This window comes from Lathyrus oleraceus, chromosome 6 (assembly GCF_024323335.1).
Source record: "Lathyrus oleraceus cultivar Zhongwan6 chromosome 6, CAAS_Psat_ZW6_1.0, whole genome shotgun sequence".
Lineage (NCBI taxonomy): Eukaryota > Viridiplantae > Streptophyta > Magnoliopsida > Fabales > Fabaceae > Lathyrus > Lathyrus oleraceus.
In genome coordinates this window covers 85,450,235-85,475,739 of record NC_066584.1, presented here as the reverse complement: position 1 = coordinate 85,475,739, position 25,505 = coordinate 85,450,235, and the positions used below count along the sequence as shown (strand labels likewise).

General features: G+C 37.6%; 1 protein-coding gene across 1 annotated transcript; it reads right to left on the bottom strand.

The window, feature by feature from the left end:
- Positions 1-23,200: 23,200 nt before the first annotated feature.
- LOC127093516 (probable aspartic proteinase GIP2) lies at positions 23,201-24,751 on the bottom strand. The gene has a single exon (XM_051032456.1). It carries the CDS (start codon positions 24,630-24,632, stop codon positions 23,322-23,324), a length of 1,311 nt encoding a protein of 436 aa, XP_050888413.1. The 5' UTR covers positions 24,633-24,751; the 3' UTR covers positions 23,201-23,321.
- Positions 24,752-25,505: the final 754 nt, after the last annotated feature.

Below are 25,505 nucleotides of genomic sequence, written 5' to 3'. Positions count from 1 at the left end.
TAGGTTACAATGTGCTATTTATAACCTAATCACCCAACTGGATTTGGGCCTTCAGAAATCGCAGCAGACTTGTTCTTTGCTGTTACAACTTCAGCAGAAAAATTCTGCTACAAACAAGGTCTTCAATCCTAGAATCTCTCCATATATATCTCCATATTTTGAGCCTATATATCTTCTGATTGAGTCTTCAAGACCTCCACATGGGAGTTAGGATATTCACCAAATATCCTTACTAATCCCAGAATAAATACTGAATTAATCAATTCAGTTTTCTACACATGTATGATGTCACAGGCATGATGTCGTGACATCGTACATGACATGTTGGTCCAGATTTTGAACTTCTTCAACCCAACATATTAAAACAACAGAGATGATTACATTATTTGTTTTACAAAATTAATGCCAATCCTAAGGAATTAACAATCTCCCCCTTTGGCAAATTTTAGCTAAAACAAATAAACAATACACTGGACAAAACATCCCAATTTGGGAATGCTCTTCATCTCTGTCATTGGCTCCACCACCACAAACACCAAAGTTGGTGTACATGGGGAAGAAGAGGTACACGGATCAGTTGTACCAGAGCCTTTTCCCTCAACCGGAGAGCTTCCGGAAGAATATGTAATACTGAGTACATAGATAATGTAACTCAGATCACAAGACACAACTGTCCTCTTAACTCAGATCACAAGACACAAGTGATATACCCAGTTGGTGGATTTTGTGCCTGACACCAACTTCTGTTTGCTACCACACCCACAGCTGGCTTGCTTCTGGTACATTCTCAACCTCAGGACTATATTTCTCTCCCCCTTTTTAGCTAAACATTTGTAAAGGAACCCCTCACAAAACCAGATCCAGGCGCAGCTTGCCCAAACCTTAACATACCCCATGATTCTGAGGGAATGGAGTGTTTCTCTTGTGAAAAGAAGAAGGCTATTACATTCTTTAAATAGTCCAGCCCGTGCTTAGGAATTAACGGTAGGAATAAATGCTTGGTCAAGGTTCATTAATTTTTGCTGAGAAACAGTCAGAGAATCACCAACAAAATCTCAGACTATCTTTGAATACCTTTTATAGCTCTTGACTGTTTCTTTTCCGAAACAGCAGTTCCAGTGCATGGAGACTATTCCATATATGCAGTCAGACACGTTGCACGCGATGTCTTAACATTCCACGCGGCTTATTCCTGCATTCTGCCAGTATTCAACATTTCCCAAGACCCCTTTCAACCTCCAATAGAGACTTGACATCTGGCACTGCTATAGCCAAATTCCCACACTTCAGCAGATAGTTACTCCCCCTGTACCACACAGCTGTAGCCATCAGGCCTATTCTAATTTATCAGAATTAGACACATCACCTTCATAATTCCTAATGACTTTAAGATTCAGAAGGAATTAACAGCATTGCCCAGGGCAATGTCATGACATCCAGTCAGACATTCTTCTGCTCACTCAGCCTTGACATACATCACAGCATCCTGATAACTGACAAGGTGCCATACCTAGTTATCTGAGTACACATAGACCACAAGCTTGATGATTACTTGCAGCTTCAAGGACAGAACTCCCCCTGTCATGGACACCCTACTCTCCTCTTGAAACTTGGAGGTCACACATGAGCATATCCAACACCCCAAAGTTGGACCTTCACATACTTCCTGATTCAAAGAGAATCCAGACCACTTGATGAATGGAAAACATAAGACGCATCTTCATGTCTTTAAGAGCACACCCTCTGTTCAACCCTCTTAGCTGAAAACATTCACACTCTGTGTCAATCTCTCTTCTAACCAGAACAGAAGACCACTTCACAAGATGTTCTGACATCAGCTGGGACATCCTTCACAACATAACAAGGAACACCATCTGAGAGTCTTCAGATATTGCTGAGTCACCAGCTTGATCAAGACGAACCCAGACATAAATTGGGACATATACATTTTCATCCCATTACAAGAGATACTCTTCCATAGATAGCTCAAAACTCCTACCACAAGCTCCAAGAGATGAATAGAAAACACCTCCTTTAGTCTTCAACTTACTACTTTTCTGCTCAAAAGTAATTTGTCTCAGACTTTCCTCAAGAATAATCAGCTGCTATATGTTGATTATCTTGATTCTTCGAACTCACTTCTGAGATAGACCAAATGCCACTGGTTGATTACCTCCTTCATGAGTCCTCATTTGAAAAGGTCAAATGCTGCTTTTTGACCTCCCCAAGTTTATCAGACTTCTCCCAAAGATATTCTGACCTTCCAAGTGAGATTTGAACTCCAATTTTTGAAGAGTCCAATCTACAACCCTGTAGATCCTTCTATCTCAAGTTGATGTGCCACTTCATCAACTAAGAATCTGGTGCTGAACCAAATGTCACAACTTGTGTTTTGACATCCGGCTGTTGAATTCAGCTCCTTCTTCTGCCACTTGAAAGAACTTCCTCCCTTCACAGAACAAGAGTTCAATGTTCTCATAGACTTGATTATGGAACCAAGTTTGAGTAAACAACCTCCATCCTGCAGGTTTGCAGTTAAGTCATCCAAGATCACACCTTGATGAATTCCTACTTCTTCTCCAAAGACATCAGACACTCTGATGCATGAGTCTTCAGAAGGATCAGTTCGAAACTAACCCTTCAGCTATACCAAGGATTCCACTTCCTAAGGCAAGGCTGTTTCCATGATGTCAAGACTACTGCCACTTGTTCTTGACTCCACAGTGTGCATAAGCTAATGCACTTCCTTACCTAGATCAGAAATAAACTGATCCAAGTAACCACCATCAAGACTCTGATGTCTTCTTCTTGTACATACCAAGGCCGAATCATGTTTCTTGCCAGGAAACCTTTTCAGAGATCATATGCATTTGCTGCCACCAAAGATACAGATCATAACCCCATGTACTACCCTTCCTGTGATTCTGCACAGGGTCTTGAAGGAGAGATGTTCCAACATCTTTAAGAGCATCAGTTATCTTGAGCTCCAAGGATAATCAATTACATACTTGTACTTGCCACAAGTTGGCATTGATCTTAAATCCTTTCCCAATATTCCTTTCAGATACTTCCACCACAAGACTATTTTGAAAATATTCTTCTAGTGTCAACATCTTCTGTTTGCAAGCACCTGGACAGTCTTGAAAGTCTTCCCAGATTAAATTCACCCTTAGGAATGAGAGAGATGAATTCTTCCTTGCAAATGTGTCACACAGCCACCAGAACCCATGTGACACAGGTCAATAGCCAACCAGACCCTAGGCTGACCAAATGTGAGGAGGTTAACCAAAACTCCCCCTCAAATTAACAATCATGGAAACTTCACACCAATATCCATGCATTGTACAGATATGTCTCAAAATGACATACACCATCCCTACCAGTGGCACCTAACTCTATGAGTTATACCTCGACTTACTCCAATCACGCCAATCAGACTTCAGCTGACCATGAGTACTAGTGAAAGACAACAACACTAGTTCATAGTAGATATGCATTGCCAGAGCATACTACCTCAACCAACCTCTGAATCTTCATATTCTCACTCCTTGAAAGAACTGTCACTTCTGATCGTGGTGTTTGAATAACAAGATTCATGGTCCCAATCCTCTTGAATGGAATAGCAGTCAGGTTGCCCTATTATTGACTTCTATCATCCAGGGGACTTGTCTTCTGGTACACTATAGTACTTCAGAAACCAACTGCCCAACCCTGATCAATCTACAGGGATAAGGCACACAGCGGGGATTGCACAGTGTCACTTTTCAACCAGCTCCACTTCTAGAGATCCAACTTCTAAAAGTGACCTTCTTGAGCATACACACAGTTGACCCTATCCTAGTCAACTTAGCTCACCCAGATGTCTCCTCTTCCAGGTCAGGAGTAGGTTTCAAACCAAGGTATTCCTTTGTTTGACTCCTAAAACCATCTGCTCTTCAACCAATAGCTGCATACTTGTTGAACAACATGTTCTAACATCACATAGAACATCAGTTTAACCTCCTTGAAGCAGGCCCTCCTTGAAAGTCTTCAAGGTCTTCATATCCACTGACCAGGAGAGTACAAGAATCAGTGATCAGGTGATTCTTACCAAGAAGAGTGGACTTGATGAGACTCAAGTATCTTTGACATCTTCACTCGAGTATGATGGAATCTTGAATTCAGCATTCTTTCATCCACTTGAGGGAAAACTACATCAGAGTTTGAGTTTTGCCAGGTATTATGCAGCGGAAATCATAATACAACTCAACCTAAGAACACCCTTTTCACCAGATCAGCCTCCAAGTCCATACCACGTTTGAATGTGATTCAATACTGGCACAAATGTCCCATCCAAAGGCCAATTACCAACCTCCACATACAGGTACACATCATTCCTGTCATGAACAGTCCATCCACCTACTTCAAGGGACCATTCAGGGAAATTACAGAACCATCCACTGGTTCCAACATAACTTCTTGCAAGATACCAGAAAGTATCACCCATGGATCTCATCCAGAAGCAGAACAGGATGCCTGCTCTGATACCAATTGAAATTCTGGCTTAGTCAGAATTCAGATGTTCTACTCCAAGTCATGACATCTGATCTAACCTTGTAATTTATACAACAAGACAGTTATTAACCCCTGTACTAATATGCACACGTTCACAGATGTCACGACATCTCATTCTATTTTACCCTAGAATGGATGAACACCTGGTTCTGTGCATCAGGAAGAAGGACTCAACAGAGATTTATCCTAGTTCTCACTTCTGTTGTTTTCTTACACAGTTGTCAGCATGATGTCTTACTGTTGATTTTGGACATCATCTATTACATTGTTCCAGTGTGTTTTTCTTTTACATGTATTTCCTGAATGAACACGTTAATCTAATTACCACTTATTAGATTGCTAACAACTAGGCTATTTGTTAGGTTCATTAATTGTAGGTTAGTAGTTGGTTTCCTGGATTTTAGCTCAGCTGTTGAATCCCTGAAGAATAGCCTGAGAAAAATACTGAAACAGAAAAACCAATTAACCTACACTTTAGCACATGCTGTTGGGAATGAATGTCACAACATTCAGTTCAACAGTCAGAACATATGCTGGTTCTGTTATGTTCCTGGAAACGTACTGTGCTAAGTTTGCAGTACTGTAAACGACCAACTAGTCTCTACTTCAGTGTCAGCTTTCAGTATCAACTGTCAACACATCCAGTGTGACAGTTTCACAATGATCCTTCGGCCAGGTCTGTTATCCTTGAAAAGAACAGACTTAAATAAATACTGAACTGAAATCAACCTGCTTATTATACGCTGTCACTGATGAATGTTACAACATGTTGATTGACATACAACCAGAAGGCTATATACCAGATCTGTTATCATCTTGATAAGCTGACTGGAATACCAGCTGAGTTATGACAGTAATAAACACATGCAGAAGGAAAACAAACACAGGAAATTGTTAACCCAGTTCAGTCCAACATGACCTACATCTGGGGGCTACCAAGCCAGGAAGAAGATCCACTATTAGCAGTATTAATTCAGAGTTAAACTCCCCCGTTTACAACTCTTCACTTAATCCCTACCCAATGCAATCTATACCTAGGAACTCCTAGATAGAAACCTCCAGTTTCCATTCCTATCACTACAAATACAATGTAATGTTACCACACCTTGAACTTGCTTCATAGCTTCATTCAAGAACAAAATCACTCTTGCCTACAGGCTTTGAGTTACAAATACTCTCAACTTTTACCACTGAGAAACACATGGTAACCTTCCCACAGACTGGGAGGTTTACCTTACACACACCCCTAAATTTTCATTCTAAGAGGCTTACAAAAACTAGGTTACAATGTGCTATTTATAACCTAATCACCCAACTGGATTTGGGCCTTCAGAAATCGCAGCAGACTTGTTCTTTGCTGTTACAACTTCAGCAGAAAAATTCTGCTATAAACAAGGTCTTCAATCCTAGAATCTCTCCATATATATCTCCATATTTTGAGCCTATATATCTTCTGATTTAGTCTTCAATACCTCCACATGGGAGTTAGGATATTCACCAAATATCCTTACTAATCCCAGAATAAATACTGAATTAATCAATTCAGTTTTCTACACATGTATGATGTCACAGGCATGATGTCGTGACATCGTACATGACATGTTGGTCCAGATGTTGAACTTCTTCAACCCAACATATTAAAACAACAGAGATGATTACATTATTTGTTTTACAAAATTAATGTCAATCCTAAGGAATTAACAACGAGCCTAATTAGGATAAGATGGTTTTGCATCGTAAACAGGAACTGACACCTCTCTTGATTCATCACGATGGGGTGGGACCAAACGTGGATGCGAAATACAATAATACCACTCCAGGTATCCATCTTCTATATCAGATGGAGTGGTAGCCAATGTTGTTGGACGGATCATAGCAAGAACGCTCTGATGGTAACCAATCCAATCAACATCAATATCAGTAGTCATCATACAATCAAGAGATGGGGATGGAACATACTGCTTGTACCAGAACTGACGTAAACATCTGTCAGGCAAGTATGGAACAATTGTGTCACCCCACTTCAAACACCCCCTGTATAGACATAACTCATTAAACTGACGCCATCCTCTATGATCCTCAAATGGACTCCATATGACATTGGCAGGTGTCAGCTCGTCCAAAATAGGTCGCAAATCATCCACTTTCAGGACTCCTTGCCTATAGGACCATCTCATCGCTCGAGGAAGACCATAATTATCATCTGGTTTCCAATTCTGTCATCTCTTTCCAACAATTGAAAAGTACTAGTGAATCCAACACTGTTACAATATAAAAACATAATAAACAAAATAAATTTAATTAACATACGTTATAAAATAAATCCAACATTTGATAAACTAAACTAAATTATATACCTGTAGGAGAGTAGGATATCCATCGAGCTGCTTACAACTAAACATGGATGCATCTCCAAGGTATCTGTATAGGATAACCAATGCAGTTGTTCCCCAACTATATCCTGAACATTTATCTAAGTCTATAAATAGTAAGAGATGTCGTGCCTCGACAAGTGTAAAGGTCTTTTCGACAAAAATTATGGAACCCACCAACATCAACAAATATGCTCTAGTCACATATGCCCAACTAGAAACAACTCTATGATGTACGAATAAATCGTATAACCACTCTAATTTATAATAAGAACCCCTGCAGCTACGAACATGTCTTTGTGCCTCTCTATGTGACACTCCTAAGTAGTCAACAACAAGTTCAACAACAACCTCTTCAGTGACATCTTGAAGACTCTAGAACACACCCCTTATGGGCAAGTGAAGCAGACAAGAGACGTTATCCAAAGTAATGCTCATCTCACCAAACGACATGTGAAATAAAGATGTCTCTAGATTCCATCTTTCAACAAATGCGGATACCCGATTTGTGTCTATCTTGTTCAAACTAGTTCTCTGAAGTGAAGATAACCCAAACCTAGAAACCCAACTCTCCACCTGTTGTGGAAGAGCTAGTGGAACCCTCAATGTCAGCTTAAGTCTATGTCCAACAACCTTTAACTCTTTCTTCGGACCTTTTTCCTGAAAACAATTAAAACACATATTGTAAAACACAATATAAAATATTCAAATATTATTCAATTTCAAATATGCGTCGTTTATTTACCTCACCAAACCATAAATGGCGAGCAACATGATGCTCGTACTTTACCAAAAGAGACGTATCGCACGACCCTCCTGGATAGCCAGTCGGCTCTGCTGCAGATGTAGATGCGCCTCGTCCTAAACTATGGTCTGGAATCATACCGTCGGAACCTCTTCTTCGAACCACTATAAAAAAATTATATAAAAAAAACGCACCAAAACACTTCTAAAAGAGTTCCGGTGTGATGAAAACTGAGTTTTACTTCCTAAACACTTTCTATAAGAGTTTCGGTTAAGTGAATGAAAACCTAAATTCTTTTACAAAGAGCTCCGGTAAACACTCTTCCAAATCGGGAGTCTTTCTTAAAGAGTTTCAGTTCAACGCCTAAAAATTGCAGCGAAGCGGAAGTCTTCTGGAAAGTGTTCCGATATGTTATTTTTTAACTGGGAGACTTACTCTTAGTGTTCCAGTTTACAACGCCAAAAACGTTGATCTGGAAGTCTTAGAAGCGAAAATGAAATAAAATTCATTTTTTTTGGAAAATATACCCTATTTATACGAGGGTATTTTGGTCCAAAAAAACTTATTGTATGAGTATAATTGTTGGAGTATGAGATAAAATTACTTTTATATAAAAGTAAAAATAAAAAACCAATTCTATACAATTTTGCACTTTGTGTGCACATGGACTTTGGAATTTTTAGGATCGTGAACTTTTAGATTTCGGCCTTTAACATTGTAAGTTATTGACACTTTTTGGTGATTTGTTTTATTGACACCTTTTGCTGAGAAGATGGTAAACATAAATGATGTGATTAATAATATTTAAAAGACTTCCCAAATTAAAAATTATTTGAAAAATATAAAGTTTCGAAAATAGAATTTATTTTGCATGGCCGAAGCAAGTTTTTGCGTAAAAAGGATTATGTTTATTTGTAAAGAGATTCACGAATCGACTTAATCAGTTTACAATATATCAATTAAACTATTGAATTACACTAAATGTACAAACTATTTGAATTGTAAAATCTTTCGATATCACAAGGAGTGTAATCAAATGATTTTCAATCACGAATAAGATTCTACTATCAAAGTCTTCAGACTTAATCCACACTAAAACAATGCTGAATTTCCAATTCTAACAAAACCTATAACTTATGTAACAAATCACTACTAATAGATCAAACATATCAACATGCAATTCTAGAAAACAATATAAACAACCTAATCATGTGATCAACTACAAAATTAATTAAATGTGTGTGTGTGTGTGTGTGTGTGTGTGAGAGAGAGAGAGAGAGAGAGAGTACATCATATTTATAATGGTTTGCCATGTTCGTTCTCGCTTTGTGCTTAATCCACTTTCCTATGATCACCCATTGAAAATTTGTTAGTCTTCCACTATGATTTGTAACAATATTATAAGAGTTTGTACAATCACTAGTCCACAAATAAATGTTGAAAATTAAATTTCTCTCATTCTGGATCTTGACTTGTACACATCTCCATGAACTGAACTATATTACAAAATATTTACTCGATCTTGCTTCTTGAATCTCCCAGCTCTAACATCCTTCTCCTAAGTAGCAAAAGAGAAGGCATCACCCAATGGCGACGAGATGGTGATGAGTAATTTTGATTTTAGGGTCGGAGGATGACTTCGACGTTATATGTAATATGGTCTTGGTGCTTCTAAGGGAGTACGAATGTGTCACAGAGGTGACGGAACCAGTGGATTGCAATGAGGAAGAGATGGCGAAGCATAAACTTGTGTGCTACTTTGTGATGCATAATGGCTGCATCAAGGAGAAAAATGCTTTATTTGAGAGGCCAGACGAGGGTATGAAAAGTAACTTGAAACCTCAATTCATAAGAGCCAAAGTCGAGAATACTATAGTTAATAAGATTTCGATTGATGGGGGTGTTGTAGTCAATTTAATGCCCCATTTTTTGTTAAGGAAAATAGGAAAGTATGATACCGATCTGAGGCCACACAACATGATGCTATCAAATTAGGAAGGCAATACAAGGCATATTATGGGTGTGATACAGGTCGACGTGACAATCAAAACAATAACCAGACCCACTATTTTTATGGTGATAGCATCAAAGATAAGTTACAGTCTACTACTAGGTCAGGAGTGGATCCGTGGCATAGGGGTTGTGCCATCATCGTTCCATCAAAATATGGAGTAATGGTGGGATTCTGGAAAACATAGAGGCTGATTAGGGCTATTTTATGGCAGAAGTGAATCACGTTGATAGAAGGAATTTTGATATAACTTAGCCAACATTGCACCTTACTCTCTAGCAGGATTCTCATACATGCCTCTAGAGGAGGAACTTTATTCTCTCAAGCTTCATCTGACCCATGGATTTATATAGGATAAAAATATTATGGGAGAGAGAAGCTATGAAACCATCCAACCAACTGGTTGGGGTGGTGGATTCGACGATGATGTCTGAGTTCGACGCTTTGGAGCGAATTTCTGTTTATGTAGGAGAAAATAGATTGAAAGCGGATTTAGAAGCCAAAGTACAACATATGATTGTCAAAGCCAATGAAGTGGAAATATTTGACGTGGGGAAAAGAATAAACATTGAGCTTAAACCACCTGACGAGCCGCGATCAGCAGACATGGAAAACGGTAGAAGGCCAAAGGCTCGACTACATCTATGACGATGAGTCTTTGGGTTTAAAGAAGGATCATGTCACATCAGCAAAAAAGATGGAGCCCCAGGATACCTTAGAGGAAATCGACTTGGGTGAAGGGACCGATAAAAGGCCGACATACATCAGTGCCTATATATACCATGTTTGAGAATATATGCAATTAGTTTACTTCGAGAATATAAAGATTGTTTTGCTTGGGGTTATAATTAAATTCCAAGTTTAAGAAGAGATTTGATGGAATTTAAAGCTATCGATAAAGCCAGAAAAAAAAGCCAATCAAGCAATTTCCAAGACAGTTCGCACCAGAAGTTATGTCAAAACTAAAAGAGGAGATCAAAAGACTCCTAAAAAGCAAGTTCATAAGGACATCAAGGTATGTCGAATGGCTTGCAAATATTGTTCTAGTAATTAAGAAAAATGGAACATTTAAGGTTTCACCTATGGGGGGTGAAGGTTTCACCTGTATGTCAAAGCCCCGTGATAGTCGCTACGTTGAACAATATCGGCGTAAGCATTCCATAGGGAAATTGAAATGTGTTTATCGAACCTTCCTAAAAGAAAATCGATACAAACAGTAGGGTAAGGTTATACTTAGGGTCGGTTCTAGATAACTGGATTACGTCGAAGATACCTAGGTCTTCCCATTGTTTTTCCCTCTTACTTTGGACCTTGTCGAGCCATACAATATAATCTTTATTCTGAGATGGGGGAGTTGATCGGAAAACACACATTGGAATTTCCATTAATGTTAGGTTGAGAGAGCGTTCTTCAAATGCATAAGGCATAACGAGGGGGTAACATGAAAATAAATTATTCACCTTCCCAAGGTGTCACTTAGCAGTGGAAATCAAACCTGAAAATGCTAAGATTTTATCAGAGAGGTAGAAGGGAATGAGTACTTGACTAAAAGGAAAGTCGAAACATGGCATTTGAGGGGCAATTTGTTAACTCGAATTTTTGACACAAGCCCTTGATTGTAAGGATTTTGATTTTTTTTAAGACTTTGATGATTTGGGTTCTACTTAGGTCGAAATGGTCATTCGACCATGTGATCAAGCATGCGTTATCGACAAATTAATTCTGTGGAATGATGTTGGTGACGTTGGTCGAATTTTCAAGCAGTCAAAGATCAGGGATTTGTTAGTTTTTTTGACTTTGTGGAATTCTAAGTTTTCAATATGATGTTACTCTCCACGCGGTCGAACGAGGCACAAATAGATAAGATCATACAGTTATTCTAGAACACGTGGAAGCTTGTCGAGAGCGAATATTGCATGAAGATGAAGACGTGGCGTAATTTGCTGTGCCGATCGTTACAGACGGTTGTGTTAGGACTAGTATATAAGTAGTGTTCATTTGTAGTTTTAGGAGTCCATAATTTTACACAAATTCCAAATATTCAAAGTATCCAAGTGATTAGTGAGAAAAAAGTGATTTGAGAATGTATGTATTTGCGTTTTGTAACACCCTTCTAAAATACCCCAATAATTAATTAAAACACAAAATATGAATCAGAGTAGATATGCAATTTCAGGGTGTCACACTTGACACTTCACACCATTCACCAAAATATCTTGTCATGCTCATTTATTAATCAAAATAAAACATTGCACAATTCGCAGCGGATAGAAATCTAACAACATGCAAACCATGTAACACATTACATGTAAAATTGTTCAACAACCAAAAATGAAAACAAAGTAAAACATCCCGTCCCGATGTTACATATACCAGAGCATGACCCACTAAGGAACTACACTAGACTCCAAGCACTAGCTTCTACTCAATCACTGCTCGTTACCTGAAACATAGTTGTAAGGGTGAGTTCCTCAATCGATATAATAAGCATTATAAAATATCATGTAATGCTAAGTAAATTAACACATTCATCACCCTAATCATATCACACATTCAGCAATGGCAACATCAGCTCATAATCATACTCAACACAAACACAAAACACACGTATAATATTGGAATACATCCATTCATATTATACGCCATACATACATTGTGAAATGAGACTCCATGCATGCGGTACCGACTATTCGTGAACACATAGTTCAACCTCACCGATCAAACCCAGATACGGCTACCAAGCTCACTAGTCCCACTCATTTGAGACCTAGTGACTCACTCACTAATTCCTCACCATGGGAATTAGCTACCACCATAAAGGCTATGCTATGCACGCTAAATCACCTAGCATGCAAACATCAACAACAATCCACAATGGACATATGCTCACACTCTAAGCCATAAACAGTCCATCCACAATTGCATACATAATAGATACATTCACTGTATTATGCATACCATCATACATCATCAGCATATTTATCACAGAATCATATCATGTCATGCCAAAATAATAAATCACAGTATTAGCACACTCTACTAATACCTATACTGCTCAAAACAACGGGAAATGATCCCTACTATATCATACATCAGCTAAATTACATCACTCAGCTGAAACGACCAAAACTGCACAACAACAGCTCAGAAAAATCAAACTTCTGCCCATACACGTATGCCTCATGCCCATACGCGTATTGCCTGTCTCATACGCGTATGATACGCGTACCACTTCTCCCATACGCGTACCAACAGAGACAAAACTACGTTAGAACATCATCTTCTTCATTCATACGCGTATGGCCTCACCCCATACGCGTACCACTCACAGGCTACGCGTAAGTACACGCGTATGGCGCGTATCAGCACCAGTCTCCTCCCCCCCGGCCATCTCATACGCGTATGGCCTAGTGTCATACGCGTATGACCAGAAACCAAAATTCCAGATCTGCTATGGGTTTTTCTCTGCTACGAGATTTCTCAAATCCAACCTCCCACAGTCCAATTTTTTACACAGCATTCGTTCGGATTATCTAACACAGATCATACCCATTCAATTTCACAATTTCTAACCTTATTACATCTAATTCCTACGAATTTTCTTCAATTATAAACCCATATCTCATTCATCCATAAGTTCACAAATTGCAGCATTCATCATCCTGATTAGAGTCAATTCAATGGCTTATTACTACCCATTACATGTTAACCCATAATACCCATTAAACGACGATAAACCCCCCTTACCTGAGTTAATCCGGCAATTGATTCTTTGACCTTCAACAATCGTGAATTCTCCTCTTGAGCCTTAGCCTCTTCTTCTCCCTTTCTCAGTTTCTTCTCTTTTCTCCCAAATTATTACGTGTTCTCTGTTTTCACGTGTAAACAACCTTTTTACCAAATGGGACTCTTTACTGATTCCAAAAATCGTTCCAATTCCAACTTTATTATTCCAATAATAATAATCCAATAATATTCCAATTATTTAATTAAATTAATAAATATACTAATAATAATATATATGAATGGTTTATCTTTTATTTTGAAAAATAATACCCTCTCATTCATATTATCATCATAATATACTATTAAACTTAAATTAAATAATTATCATATTTTATCGGGGTGTTACAACTCTCCCCCACTAAAAGAGTTTTCGTCCTCGAAAACATACCTCAAGCGAATAACTCTGGATAAGACTCCTTCATCTGACTCTCAAGTTCCCAAGTCACATTGCCACCTGCTGGTCCTCCCCAAGCTACCTTTACCAAAGTAATCTCTTTACCCCGCAACTGCTTCAACTCTCGATCCTCGATCTTCATAGGTGATGTTTCAACAGTCAGGTTATCTCTCACCCGTACATCATCTACTTGGACCACATGCGACGGATCAGGAATGTACCTCCTCAACTGAGACACATGAAAAACCTCATGCAAATTCGCAAGTGACGGCGGTAAAGCGATACGATAGGCTACCTCCCCTATCCTCTCCAAAATCTGATAAGGACCAATAAATCGAGGTGTCAACTTTTTCGACTTCAAAGCTCGACCAACCCCAGTTATCGGAGTAACACGAAGAAACACATGATCTCCCTCTTGAAACTCAAGTGACTTCCTCCTCTTGTCGTGATAACTCTTCTGACGACTCTGAGCAATCCTCATCTTCTCCTGAATCATCTTAATCTTTTTCGTAGTTTGTTGAACAATCTTCGGTCCAACCACAGCACTCTCACCGGACTCATACCAACATAAGGGTGTCCGACATCTCCTACCATACAAAGCTTCAAACGGTGCCATACCAATGCTCGAATGAAAACTATTGTTGTAGGTAAACTCAATTAAAGGTAAATAACAATCCCAAGCACCTCCCTTTTCCAAAACACAAGCCCTCAAAAGATCCTCCAGTGACTGAATCGTCCTCTCAGTCTGACCATCAGTCTGCGGATGATATGCAGAACTCAATCTCAGCTTAGTTCCCAAAGCCCTCTGCAAACCTTCCCAGAACTTCGATGTAAATCTAGGATCTCTGTCCGAAACAATACTCGACGGAATACCATGCAAACTTACAATTTTCTCAATATACAACTCAGCTAATCTCTCTAACGGATAATCCATTCTGATCGGAATGAAATGAGCCGATTTTGTCAATCTGTCAACAATCACCCAAATAGCTTCAAAATTCTTAATTGTCCTCGGTAAACCAGAAACAAAATCCATACTGATACTATCCCACTTCCACTCTGGAATAGCCAACGGTTGCATTAGCCCAGACGGCTTCTGATGCTCAATCTTTGACTTCTGACAAGTCAAACAAGAATAAACAAAACTCGCAATTTTTCTTTTCATTCCCGGCCACCAAAATAACTTTTTCAAATCATGATGCATCTTCGTAGCCCCAGGATGAATACTCAGGCCACTACGATGTCCTTCCTCAAGAATACTCTTCTTAAGTTCGGTAACATCCGGAATACACACCCGATTACCAAATTTCAAAACACCATTCTCATCAACTCTGAATTCACCACCTTGACCTTGATTCACTAGAGTCAACTTATCAACCAAAAGCACATCGGATTTCTGACCCTCTCTAATCTCATCCAGAATACCACTCGTTAACTTCAACATTCCCAATTTAACATTATTGTGAGTACTCTCACACACCAAACTCAAGTCTCTAAACTGCTCCATTAAATCCAATTCCTTAACCATTAACATAGACATATGCAATGATTTCCGACTCAATGCATCAGCCACTACGTTTGCTTTACCCGGATGGTAATTCAAACCAAAGTCATAATCCTTCAGAAACTCTAACCATCTCCTCTGTCTCATATTCAGCTCTTTCTGATCAAACAAATACTTTAAACCTTTATGGTCACTGAAAACCTCAAATCTTGACCCGTACAAGTAATGCCTCCATAACTTCAGAACAAATACCACAGCTGCCAACTCTAAATCGTGTGTCGGATAGTTCCTCTCATGAACCTTCAGTTGTCTCGAAGCATAAGCTACAACCTGCTTATTCTGCATCAAAACACCACCCAAACCCAACAATGAAGCATCACAGTAAACCTCAAATGGTTCCGACGGACTTGGTAATATCAGAATAGGAGCAGTAGTTAACCTTCTCTTTAACTCTTGGAAACCTTCTTCACATTTTGAGTCCCAAACAAACGCTTGCCCCTTTCTAGTCAACATCGTCAACGGTAACGCCAACTTAGAAAATCCCTCAATGAATTTCCTATAATAACCTGCAAGTCCAAGAAAACTCCTTATCTCAGAAACTGACTTCGGAGCTTCCCACTTAGATACCGCTTCTATCTTAGAAGGATCAACAGCAACACCACCTCTCGAAACCACATGACCAAGAAAACTAACCTCTTCTAACCAAAATTCACACTTGGACAGTTTAGCAAATAACTTCTTTTCTCGTAGAACTCCTAAAACCACTCTCAAATGTTCAGCATGCTCTTCTTTAGATTTCGAATACACCAAAATATCGTCAATAAACACCACAACAAACTTGTCTAGGTACGGATGGAAAATCCTATTCATATACTCCATAAATACCCCAGGCGCATTAGTCACACCAAAAGGCATTACAGAATACTCATAATGTCCATACCTTGTTCTGAAAGCAGTCTTCTGAATATCCTCAGTCTTCACACGTATCTGATGATACCCCGATCTCAAATCTATTTTGCTGAACACACTCGCACCAACCAACTGATCCATCAAATCATCAATCCTCGGCAAAGGATATCGATTCTTGATCGTCACTTTATTCAGTTGCCTGTAGTCCACACACAACCTCATAGTACCTTCTTTCTTCTTAACCAATAACACTGGTGCGCCCCACGGTGACACACTCGGACGAATAAATTTCTTATCCAACAGATCTTCCAGATGACTCTTCAATTCAGTTAACTCAACAGCAGACATACGGTACGGAGCCATCGATATCGGCCTAGTACCAGGTACCAAATCAATCGAGAACTCAACTTCACGCTCTGGCGGTAATTCATTCACTTCTTCAGGAAACACATCAGGAAAATCACACACCACGGCTAGATCGCAAATCACCAGTTTATCTTTAGCCTCCAAAGTCGCTAACAGCATAAACAACTCTGCCCCATCTGCTACTGCCTCATTCACCTGCCTTGCTGATAGAAACAAACTCTTTCCTTCCTCAATCTCAGGAAAGATCACAGTCTTATCAAAACAGTTGATATAAACTCGGTTAAACACCAACCAGTTCATACCCAGGATAACATCAATCTGCACTAGTGGAAGACACACGAGGTCCATCCCAAAGTCTCTACCAAAAATACTCAAAGGGCAATTTAAACAAACTGAAGTAGTAGTCACTGAACCCTTCGCAGGAGTATCAATCACCATACTCCCATGCATCTCAGATATCTCTAATTTAAGTTTCACAGCACAATCCAAAGATATAAAGGAATGAGTCGCACATGTGTCAATAATAGCTACAAGAGGAAAGCCATTAATATAACACGTACCTCGGATCAAACGATCATCTGCAGAAGTCTCAGAACCCGATAAAGCAAAGACCTTGCCTCCCGACTGGTTCTCTTTCTTCGGCTTAGGACACTGTGGACTGATATGACCCACCTCTCCACAGTTGAAACAAGTCATAGTCTTCAACCGGCACTCTGCAGCCAAGTGACCACCTTTGCCACACTTGAAACACTTCTTCTCAGTACTGGTACACTCATGGATACGATGTCCAGCCTGACCACATCTGTAACACTTAGCAGGGGCACTGGAGTCTCCCCCACTAGGTCTCTTCATCCCACTCTGTCTCTGGAAACCTTTGCCAGCTGCATACGGTTTCCCACGATCATTCTGATTCTTGCCTCTCCTATCAACCCTCTGCTGATAGCTCTCCGCTCTGGCCTTGGTATCCTGTTCAAAAATCCTGCAACAGTCAACCAAGTCAGAAAACACTCTAATCCGCTGATACCCAATAGCCTGCTTGATCTCGGGACGTAACCCGTTCTCAAACTTCACACATTTTGAAAATTACCCAGTAGCCTCATCATAGGGAGTGTAATACTTCGACAGCTCTGTGAACTTAGCAGCATACTCAGTAACAGACCGGTTTCCCTGCTTCAATTCTAAGAACTCTATCTCTTTCTTTCCTCTGACATCCTCTGGAAAGTACTTCCTCAGGAATCTCTCTCTGAACACCGCCCAAGTGATCTCAGCACTCCCAGCAGCTTCCAACTCAGTGCGGGCAGCAACCCACCAATCATCTGCTTCCTTTGACAGCATATGCGTACCGAACCTGACCTTCTGGTTATCGGCACACTCAGTCACTCAGAAGATCCTCTCGATCTCCTTTAACCACTTCTGAGCACCATCTGGATCGTATGCTCCCTTGAACATTGGAGGATTGTTCTTCTGGAACTCACTCAGTTGACGAGCAGCTCCCAATCCCACAACATTCGGATTCCCTCCAAGTACTCCAGCTAGCATACCCAGAGCCTCAGCAATCGCAGCATCGTCTCTACCTCTTCCAGCCATCTCTATTCTGAGTTAATCCAACAAGCTAAAACAATAAGTACTGATAGGGTTACACAACACCTATCACATACAGGGAAACAGAATAATTACGACTCGACTCGACCGACTATGCTCTGATACCACTAATGTAACACCCTTCTAAAATACCCCAATAATTAATTAAAACACAAAATATGAATCAGAGTAGATATGCAATTTCAGGGTGTCACACTTGACACTTCACACCATTCACCAAAATATCTTGTCATGCTCATTTATTAATCAAAATAAAACATTGCACAATTCGCAGCGGATAGAAATCTAACAACATGCAAACCATGTAACACATTACATGTAAAATTGTTCAACAACCAAAAATGAAAACAAAGTAAAACATCCCGTCCCGATGTTACATATACCAGAGCATGACCCACTAAGGAACTACACTAGACTCCAAGCACTAGCTTCTACTCAATCACTGCTCGTTACCTGAAACATAGTTGTAAGGGTGAGTTCCTCAATCGATATAATAAGCATTATAAAATATCATGTAATGCTAAGTAAATTAACACATTCATCACCCTAATCATATCACACATTCAGCAATGGCAACATCAGCTCATAATCATACTCAACACAAACACAAAACACACGTATAATATTGGAATACATCCATTCATATTATACGCCATACATACATTGTGAAATGAGACTCCATGCATGCGGTACCGACTATTCGTGAACACATAGTTCAACCTCACCGATCAAACCCAGATACGGCTACCAAGCTCACTAGTCCCACTCATTTGAGACCTAGTGACTCACTCACTAATTCCTCACCATGGGAATTAGCTACCACCATAAAGGCTATGCTATACACGCTAAATCACCTAGCATGCAAACATCAACAACAATCCACAATGGACATATGCTCACACTCTAAGCCATAAACAGTCCATCCACAATTGCATACATAATAGATACATTCACTGTATTATGCATACCATCATACATCATCAGCATATTTATCACAGAATCATATCATGTCATGCCAAAATAATAAATCACAGTATTAGCACACTCTACTAATACCTATACTGCTCAAAACAACGGGAAATGATCCCTACTATATCATACATCAGCTAAATTACATCACTCAGCTGAAACGACCAAAACTGCACAACAACAGCTCAGAAAAATCAAACTTCTGCCCATACACGTATGCCTCATGCCCATACGCGTATTGCCTGTCTCATACGCGTATGATACGCGTACCACTTCTCCCATACGCGTACCAACAGAGACAAAACTACGTTAGAACATCATCTTCTTCATTCATACGCGTATGGCCTCACCCCATACGCGTACCACTCACAGGCTACGCGTAAGTACACGCGTATGGCGCGTATCAGTACCAGTCTCCTCCCCCCCGGCCATCTCATACGCGTATGGCCTAGTGTCATACGCGTATGACCAGAAACCAAAATTCCAGATCTGCTATGGGTTTTTCTCTGCTACGAGATTTCTCAAATCCAACCTCCCACAGTCCAATTTTTTACACAGCATTCGTTCGGATTATCTAACACAGATCATACCCATTCAATTTCACAATTTCTAACCTTATTACATCTAATTCCTACGAATTTTCTTCAATTATAAACCCATATCTCATTCATCCATAAGTTCACAAATTGCAGCATTCATCATCCTGATTAGAGTCAATTCAATGGCTTATTACTACCCATTACATGTTAACCCATAATACCCATTAAACGACGATAAACCCCCCTTACCTGAGTTAATCCGGCAATTGATTCTTTGACCTTCAACAATCGTGAATTCTCCTCTTGAGCCTTAGCCTCTTCTTCTCCCTTTCTCAGTTTCTTCTCTTTTCTCCCAAATTATTACGTGTTCTCTGTTTTCACGTGTAAACAACCTTTTTACCAAATGGGACTCTTTACTGATTCCAAAAATCGTTCCAATTCCAACTTTATTATTCCAATAATAATAATCCAATAATATTCCAATTATTTAATTAAATTAATAAATATACTAATAATAATATATATGAATGGTTTATCTTTTATTTTGAAAAATAATACCCTCTCATTCATATTATCATCATAATATACTATTAAACTTAAATTAAATAATTATCATATTTTATCGGGGTGTTACACGTTTCACTTTATGAATTGAATTCTTTACTTTGAAGTCATTTATTGTATTCAAAAGTTATTCTTTTAAAGTTCTTTTACTTTCGACTTTAAATGTCAAATGTGCTTCAAACTTATAATTTTTTGCACAATATGTTCTTAGATCTTTTCGAGTTCAATCCCTTAAGTGAAATCAAACTTGTTTTTGTTTATCAAATTTCACAGTAAATATTTTATTAAATTGATCATTTCTATTAAATTTTGTGAAAAAATGTTAAGTTGTGCACATGTACCATGACAACATCACAAAAATCAAAATAATGAGTCACCAATTTTGCTATGCGACTAAATTGAAATCTTATAATTATTTAAGGAACCAAACTAGAATAATTAATAAAACTATGATTAAAGTGTATTTGTAACCTGTTACTTAGTAGACCTTAATTTCATAGTATTTTTTATTAATGAAATCTTTCGTATCAATATAATTTTAAATTTAATGGCATTAAACAAAAATAGTATTACATTGTTCTTCAAAATTGCATAAGGTGTTTAGAGACACAATTACAAAAGATATACACAAATTCTATAATAAAAGATGTACACAAATATTACTAGAAAAAAGACCTTATATTATTTATTAACTCTCTTCTCTCGAATCCTGTCGTCCTCTCACCACGTTAGATTTTCCAGTGAAACCTCATTCTACCTTCAAATTAGTTTCCTCTTTTCCATTTTAGCTCTTTCTTGATTTGCCCAATAAATAGAAAAGTTAATGCGTATATATATTGTAAAAAAATGAAATAGATTATTTGAAGCCCTCAGAAATACGAAGGATGAATTTGATCTTATAAGATCTAAAACTCTATAAAATAAATCAACAAATTTTAATCATAAATTAAATATTATGAAGTAATTCCTTCCATCATTCAATCAGTAAGAACAGAAACTTTGAAAGAAGAAACTGTGATGTTGTTGTTAAAATGAAACGAAGAATACTAGAGTTAGAGTTGTTCAACTGTTTGATTAAATATAATAATAACTTTAAAATAAATAAAAAAATTGATGTCGGATAAAATAATTCTAACAACTTTGTCACGTATCCGAAATTTAATAAAAAAGACCAACTTAATTAACGAAACAGTTTTTGTAAGAATTATATGAACTTTATTAATTAAGGGACGAAAATGAAATATTAAATTAAGTTAAGGGACCAAAAAATACATTAAATAAAAAAATACACTATTAATATCATAAATCAAATACCGAAAGACGAAGAGGAAAAAGTATCATCTTGAATGAAAAGTATGAGAGATTTGTGATGGTGAAATTGAATCAATAAAAAAAGAGTGTTGCATAAGAGAGGAAAATAAACTTTGGAAGAAGAAAATGTATTCTTGTTGCGGTTAGAATGAAATGATAGATAATAGAGTTAAGGTTGTTCAACTGTTTGATTAAAAGTAATAATAACTTTAAAAAAAATTTATCTCAAATAAAATAATTCCAACAATATTGCCACATATGTAAAACTTAACGTTTTTCACAAAAACAAGATTTGAAGATCAGATTATGAGAAACTGTATTAAAACTCTGAGAAATGAGGTTCTGAAAATTTTGTCAACTAGTCTCTTGATCCTTCTAAGCATGCTTCAACAACATTTCATCAGAAGTCTTTGAAGATTTGAAGATAAGATCAAAAGGTTTTGCGTCAGAAAAATATACGTAGTACAAGATCACTCTTCCCTCCACTACGCTGATTTTGTGGGCTAAGGACATTATTATTTTACCATTTTGTCTCCTATATGCAAACCATTATACAAAGAGACAATTGCAATTTACTATTAAAATTCTACCCTCCAACGAATCTTTTAACTGCATATATAAAGGAAACTTGGAAGATCGAAAGAAGTTGCTAATGTTAATTCTCGTGCTAATGCTCTCACTATTGAACATACATACGCTTATTTTCTAAAGTATATATTTTCTTTGTATAGTTTTTGTAAACACACATAGAGTTGTTGCTCGTAATTGTGTGAAGATATTCATTGTATTTAACTTGTGTTAATCTGCTTTCTTAGAAGCATTCTTTGTAAACACACACTTGTAAATCTCAAAATTGTTTGAGTGGTTTTCTTGAGTGACTAGGTTTTAGTCAGATATACTCAAGAAGACAAAGACGATTTGTCTTTGTGGTGTATATAATCAGTTTCGGTTATAGTGGATTAAGTCCAGTATAAAAATAAATTTGTTATTTTTCTTGTTCTTGTTTGATTGAGTTGGGTTTGAAAAAACTTTTGTTTTTAGAAACTCAATTCAAACCCCAAATATATAAATATTTAAAGGATGAAGGTGAATTGTTAAAATATATGATTAATCTCCGTTTTGGCATCAAAAATTATTTAAAAATTAAACAACTTTAATATATAAATATTTAAAGGATGAAGGTGAATTGTTAAATTAAGTTAAAGAGTAAAAGATATATTAAACCTAAAATTAAATAGTATTAAATTATTGGTTTAAGTACCCTATACAACTTTTAGAAACGGGTAAAAGAATTGTAATTTTTTTCTATCTAAAAATAAGAGTAATAGTTACTATTAAAATCTTGTAATGTTTTTTCTATCTGAAGTTACCATACCAATAGTATTAAGAGTATTAGTGGATGCACGTTAGACAAAATCAATCAACATATTATACCTTATAACCGTGCATATGCATAATTTTGTCCTTTTCTGTAATTTTTTGGACTTCCAATTGCAATCCACTTCTTCTCTTAATTTCAAATGAAATTACCTAATTTTACAATTGCTAGGTTATTAAAAGATTAATGCATGAAGTAGAATTAATGAAGTATTAGTATTTGTTTATTAGGTTTGTCTGGAACAATTTATTCAATCTTAGATACATACTAGAGAGAGAGAGATAAAACCAACCATGTGTATAAAAGGGTAAACAAATCTATGCATTGGAGGTAAAGTTGAAGTTAAAACATCCGGTTTGTCGTCCAAAGAGCAAAGAGCTAAAACCCAATCTAGAGGCAGCCAAATCAAACTGCACAAGATTATCCTCCAACTGATACCCACCAAGCACAATCGAAGTCATCAAATACTGCCCACCTTTCACAAATCCAAGACACAAAACCTCATCATTTATATTCACCATCGAATTCGCACCAAATATCCTCCAAACTGTATTTTCATTCTGCAAAAAGAGCTCAATAGTTGGAACCGCCGCACCCAATCGCGTCCCACCAACACTATCGGAACTGAAACAAAATTCAAAAGGCGCAAACGAAGCCACCCTTGTTATGTTTCTTGCAATAGAAGCTTTCACAAAAGCTTCTGTAACCGCTTTATAAATAGAAGCTTCTAAAACTGTATAAGGATCCACCGTACTTATCTTTGTTCCACCAACACCGTTACTGTCTCTAGATAACAAACTCGTGTTAACTGAAACCACTTTTTCATCTATTTTTATTGCTTTTACTCCAATGAAATACTCACTGGAAGCCTCTTCTTGTGAGAAAGCAGAAGCTGTGCTAGCCGGGTTGATTAATAACGGCGTGTAGGTGAGAGAGTTTGAATCTAATACAATATTCGGGAGAAAACCGTAAGGACCGTCACCGAAGATAACGGCGCCGCTTGAAGAGGAAACACAAATGGCGAATTTTCTAGCGAAGCTAAAAGCAGAAGCTAGTTGAGATGGTAAAGCGATTTTGGTTCTTCCGAGACCTGCCATACCAGAAGCACCACTTGCGAGTCCTCTAAGTAAGATAGTTGGTGCGCATGAGAATAGAAAGTGTGAAACGGAGACGGTTTGTCCTGGGTTGAAGCCGTTGGTGGATTGGATTGATAAAACGTCTTCCGCGAGTTCGCCGCTGGTGACGGTGTGGGTGACGGTGTTGTCGGCAAGTAGGCCGCATGTGTTGTTGTTGCAGCCGGGTTTTGGTGATGAGAAGCAATCGCCGCAGTCTTTTGCTTTGGCGAGGGAGCATTGGGCAGAGCCGCAGCGTGCGGGGCGGTATGTGGAGGAAGTGTATTTGTTTTGACAGTCGACCCAGAGGAACTGGCCGCCGAGATCGACGACGAGGTTTAGTGGGACTAGTGGGGTTCTTTGGTTGATTTGAGTTGTGTATTGGAGAGTTGTTTCGCCATCTTTTGTGACGGGGAGAACGAGGGCTTTTGGTCTGAAAGATTGCTGAGAGAAAGTGGGTAAAATGAAAAGTAATAGGAGGAGGATAATGGAGTGTTGGAAATTGGAATAAGCCATGGGTATCGATGAGTTGGAGAGGATGTTGCAGAGGCAGCTCTATTTATGCATTTTGAGTTGCCAGTTTTTATTTGATATGGCGCTGAAAGTCAAAAACAAGTTTCCACGTTTCTCTGTGCCACCGCTTGACGGCGCTGAACACTGACTTTTATATCAAAATAAAATTGGTTAATGAAGTATATATAAATTGGTTAATAAATTTATGAATTTGATTAATAAATACTAAGATATTAAAAATAATATTTAATGGTAAAATAAAATTGGTTAAGAAAATATAAAAATTTTGGTTAACAAAATTATGAAATTGATTAATTAATACTTAAATATAAAAATAATTTTTAATAATAAACAAAATTAATTAATAGAATATTAAATATTAATTAATAAATTTATAAAATTGGTTAATCACGCACTACTTTTAAATAAAAATATTATTTTTTATATATTTTTATAAAATAATATTTTATTATTCATCATATTGATTAAATAAACACTAAAATACGGTGCGGTGTATGTTTTGATGTATTAATATCATTTTTCATTAGGATAATATCACATTGATTTCTTTGTATCTAACACGACTGCTATATGTGTTGTGTTACTATGGAATGCTTCTTTTTTAAAAGGAAAATATTTTTGTTATACATACATATTGAATTAAATAAATAAATAAATAAGTAGTTTGATAATAAATGTTATAAATGGTTGATCTGATGTGTTGTAAATCATAGCTCAGCTCATAAATATTAATATTTTTAAGTTGGTCATGAATGTCGGATTCAAATTCATTCATCAATTCACTAAATAAATTTATAAAACCCACTTTAAAAAATTGGATAGAATTATACTTCAAACTCATTCATCAATTCACTA

Excerpts from the sequence above, each read along its gene's own strand:
- LOC127093516 (XM_051032456.1), bottom strand. The coding sequence starts at position 24,632 with ATGGCTTATTCCAATTTCCAACACTCCATTATCCTCCTCCTATTACTT.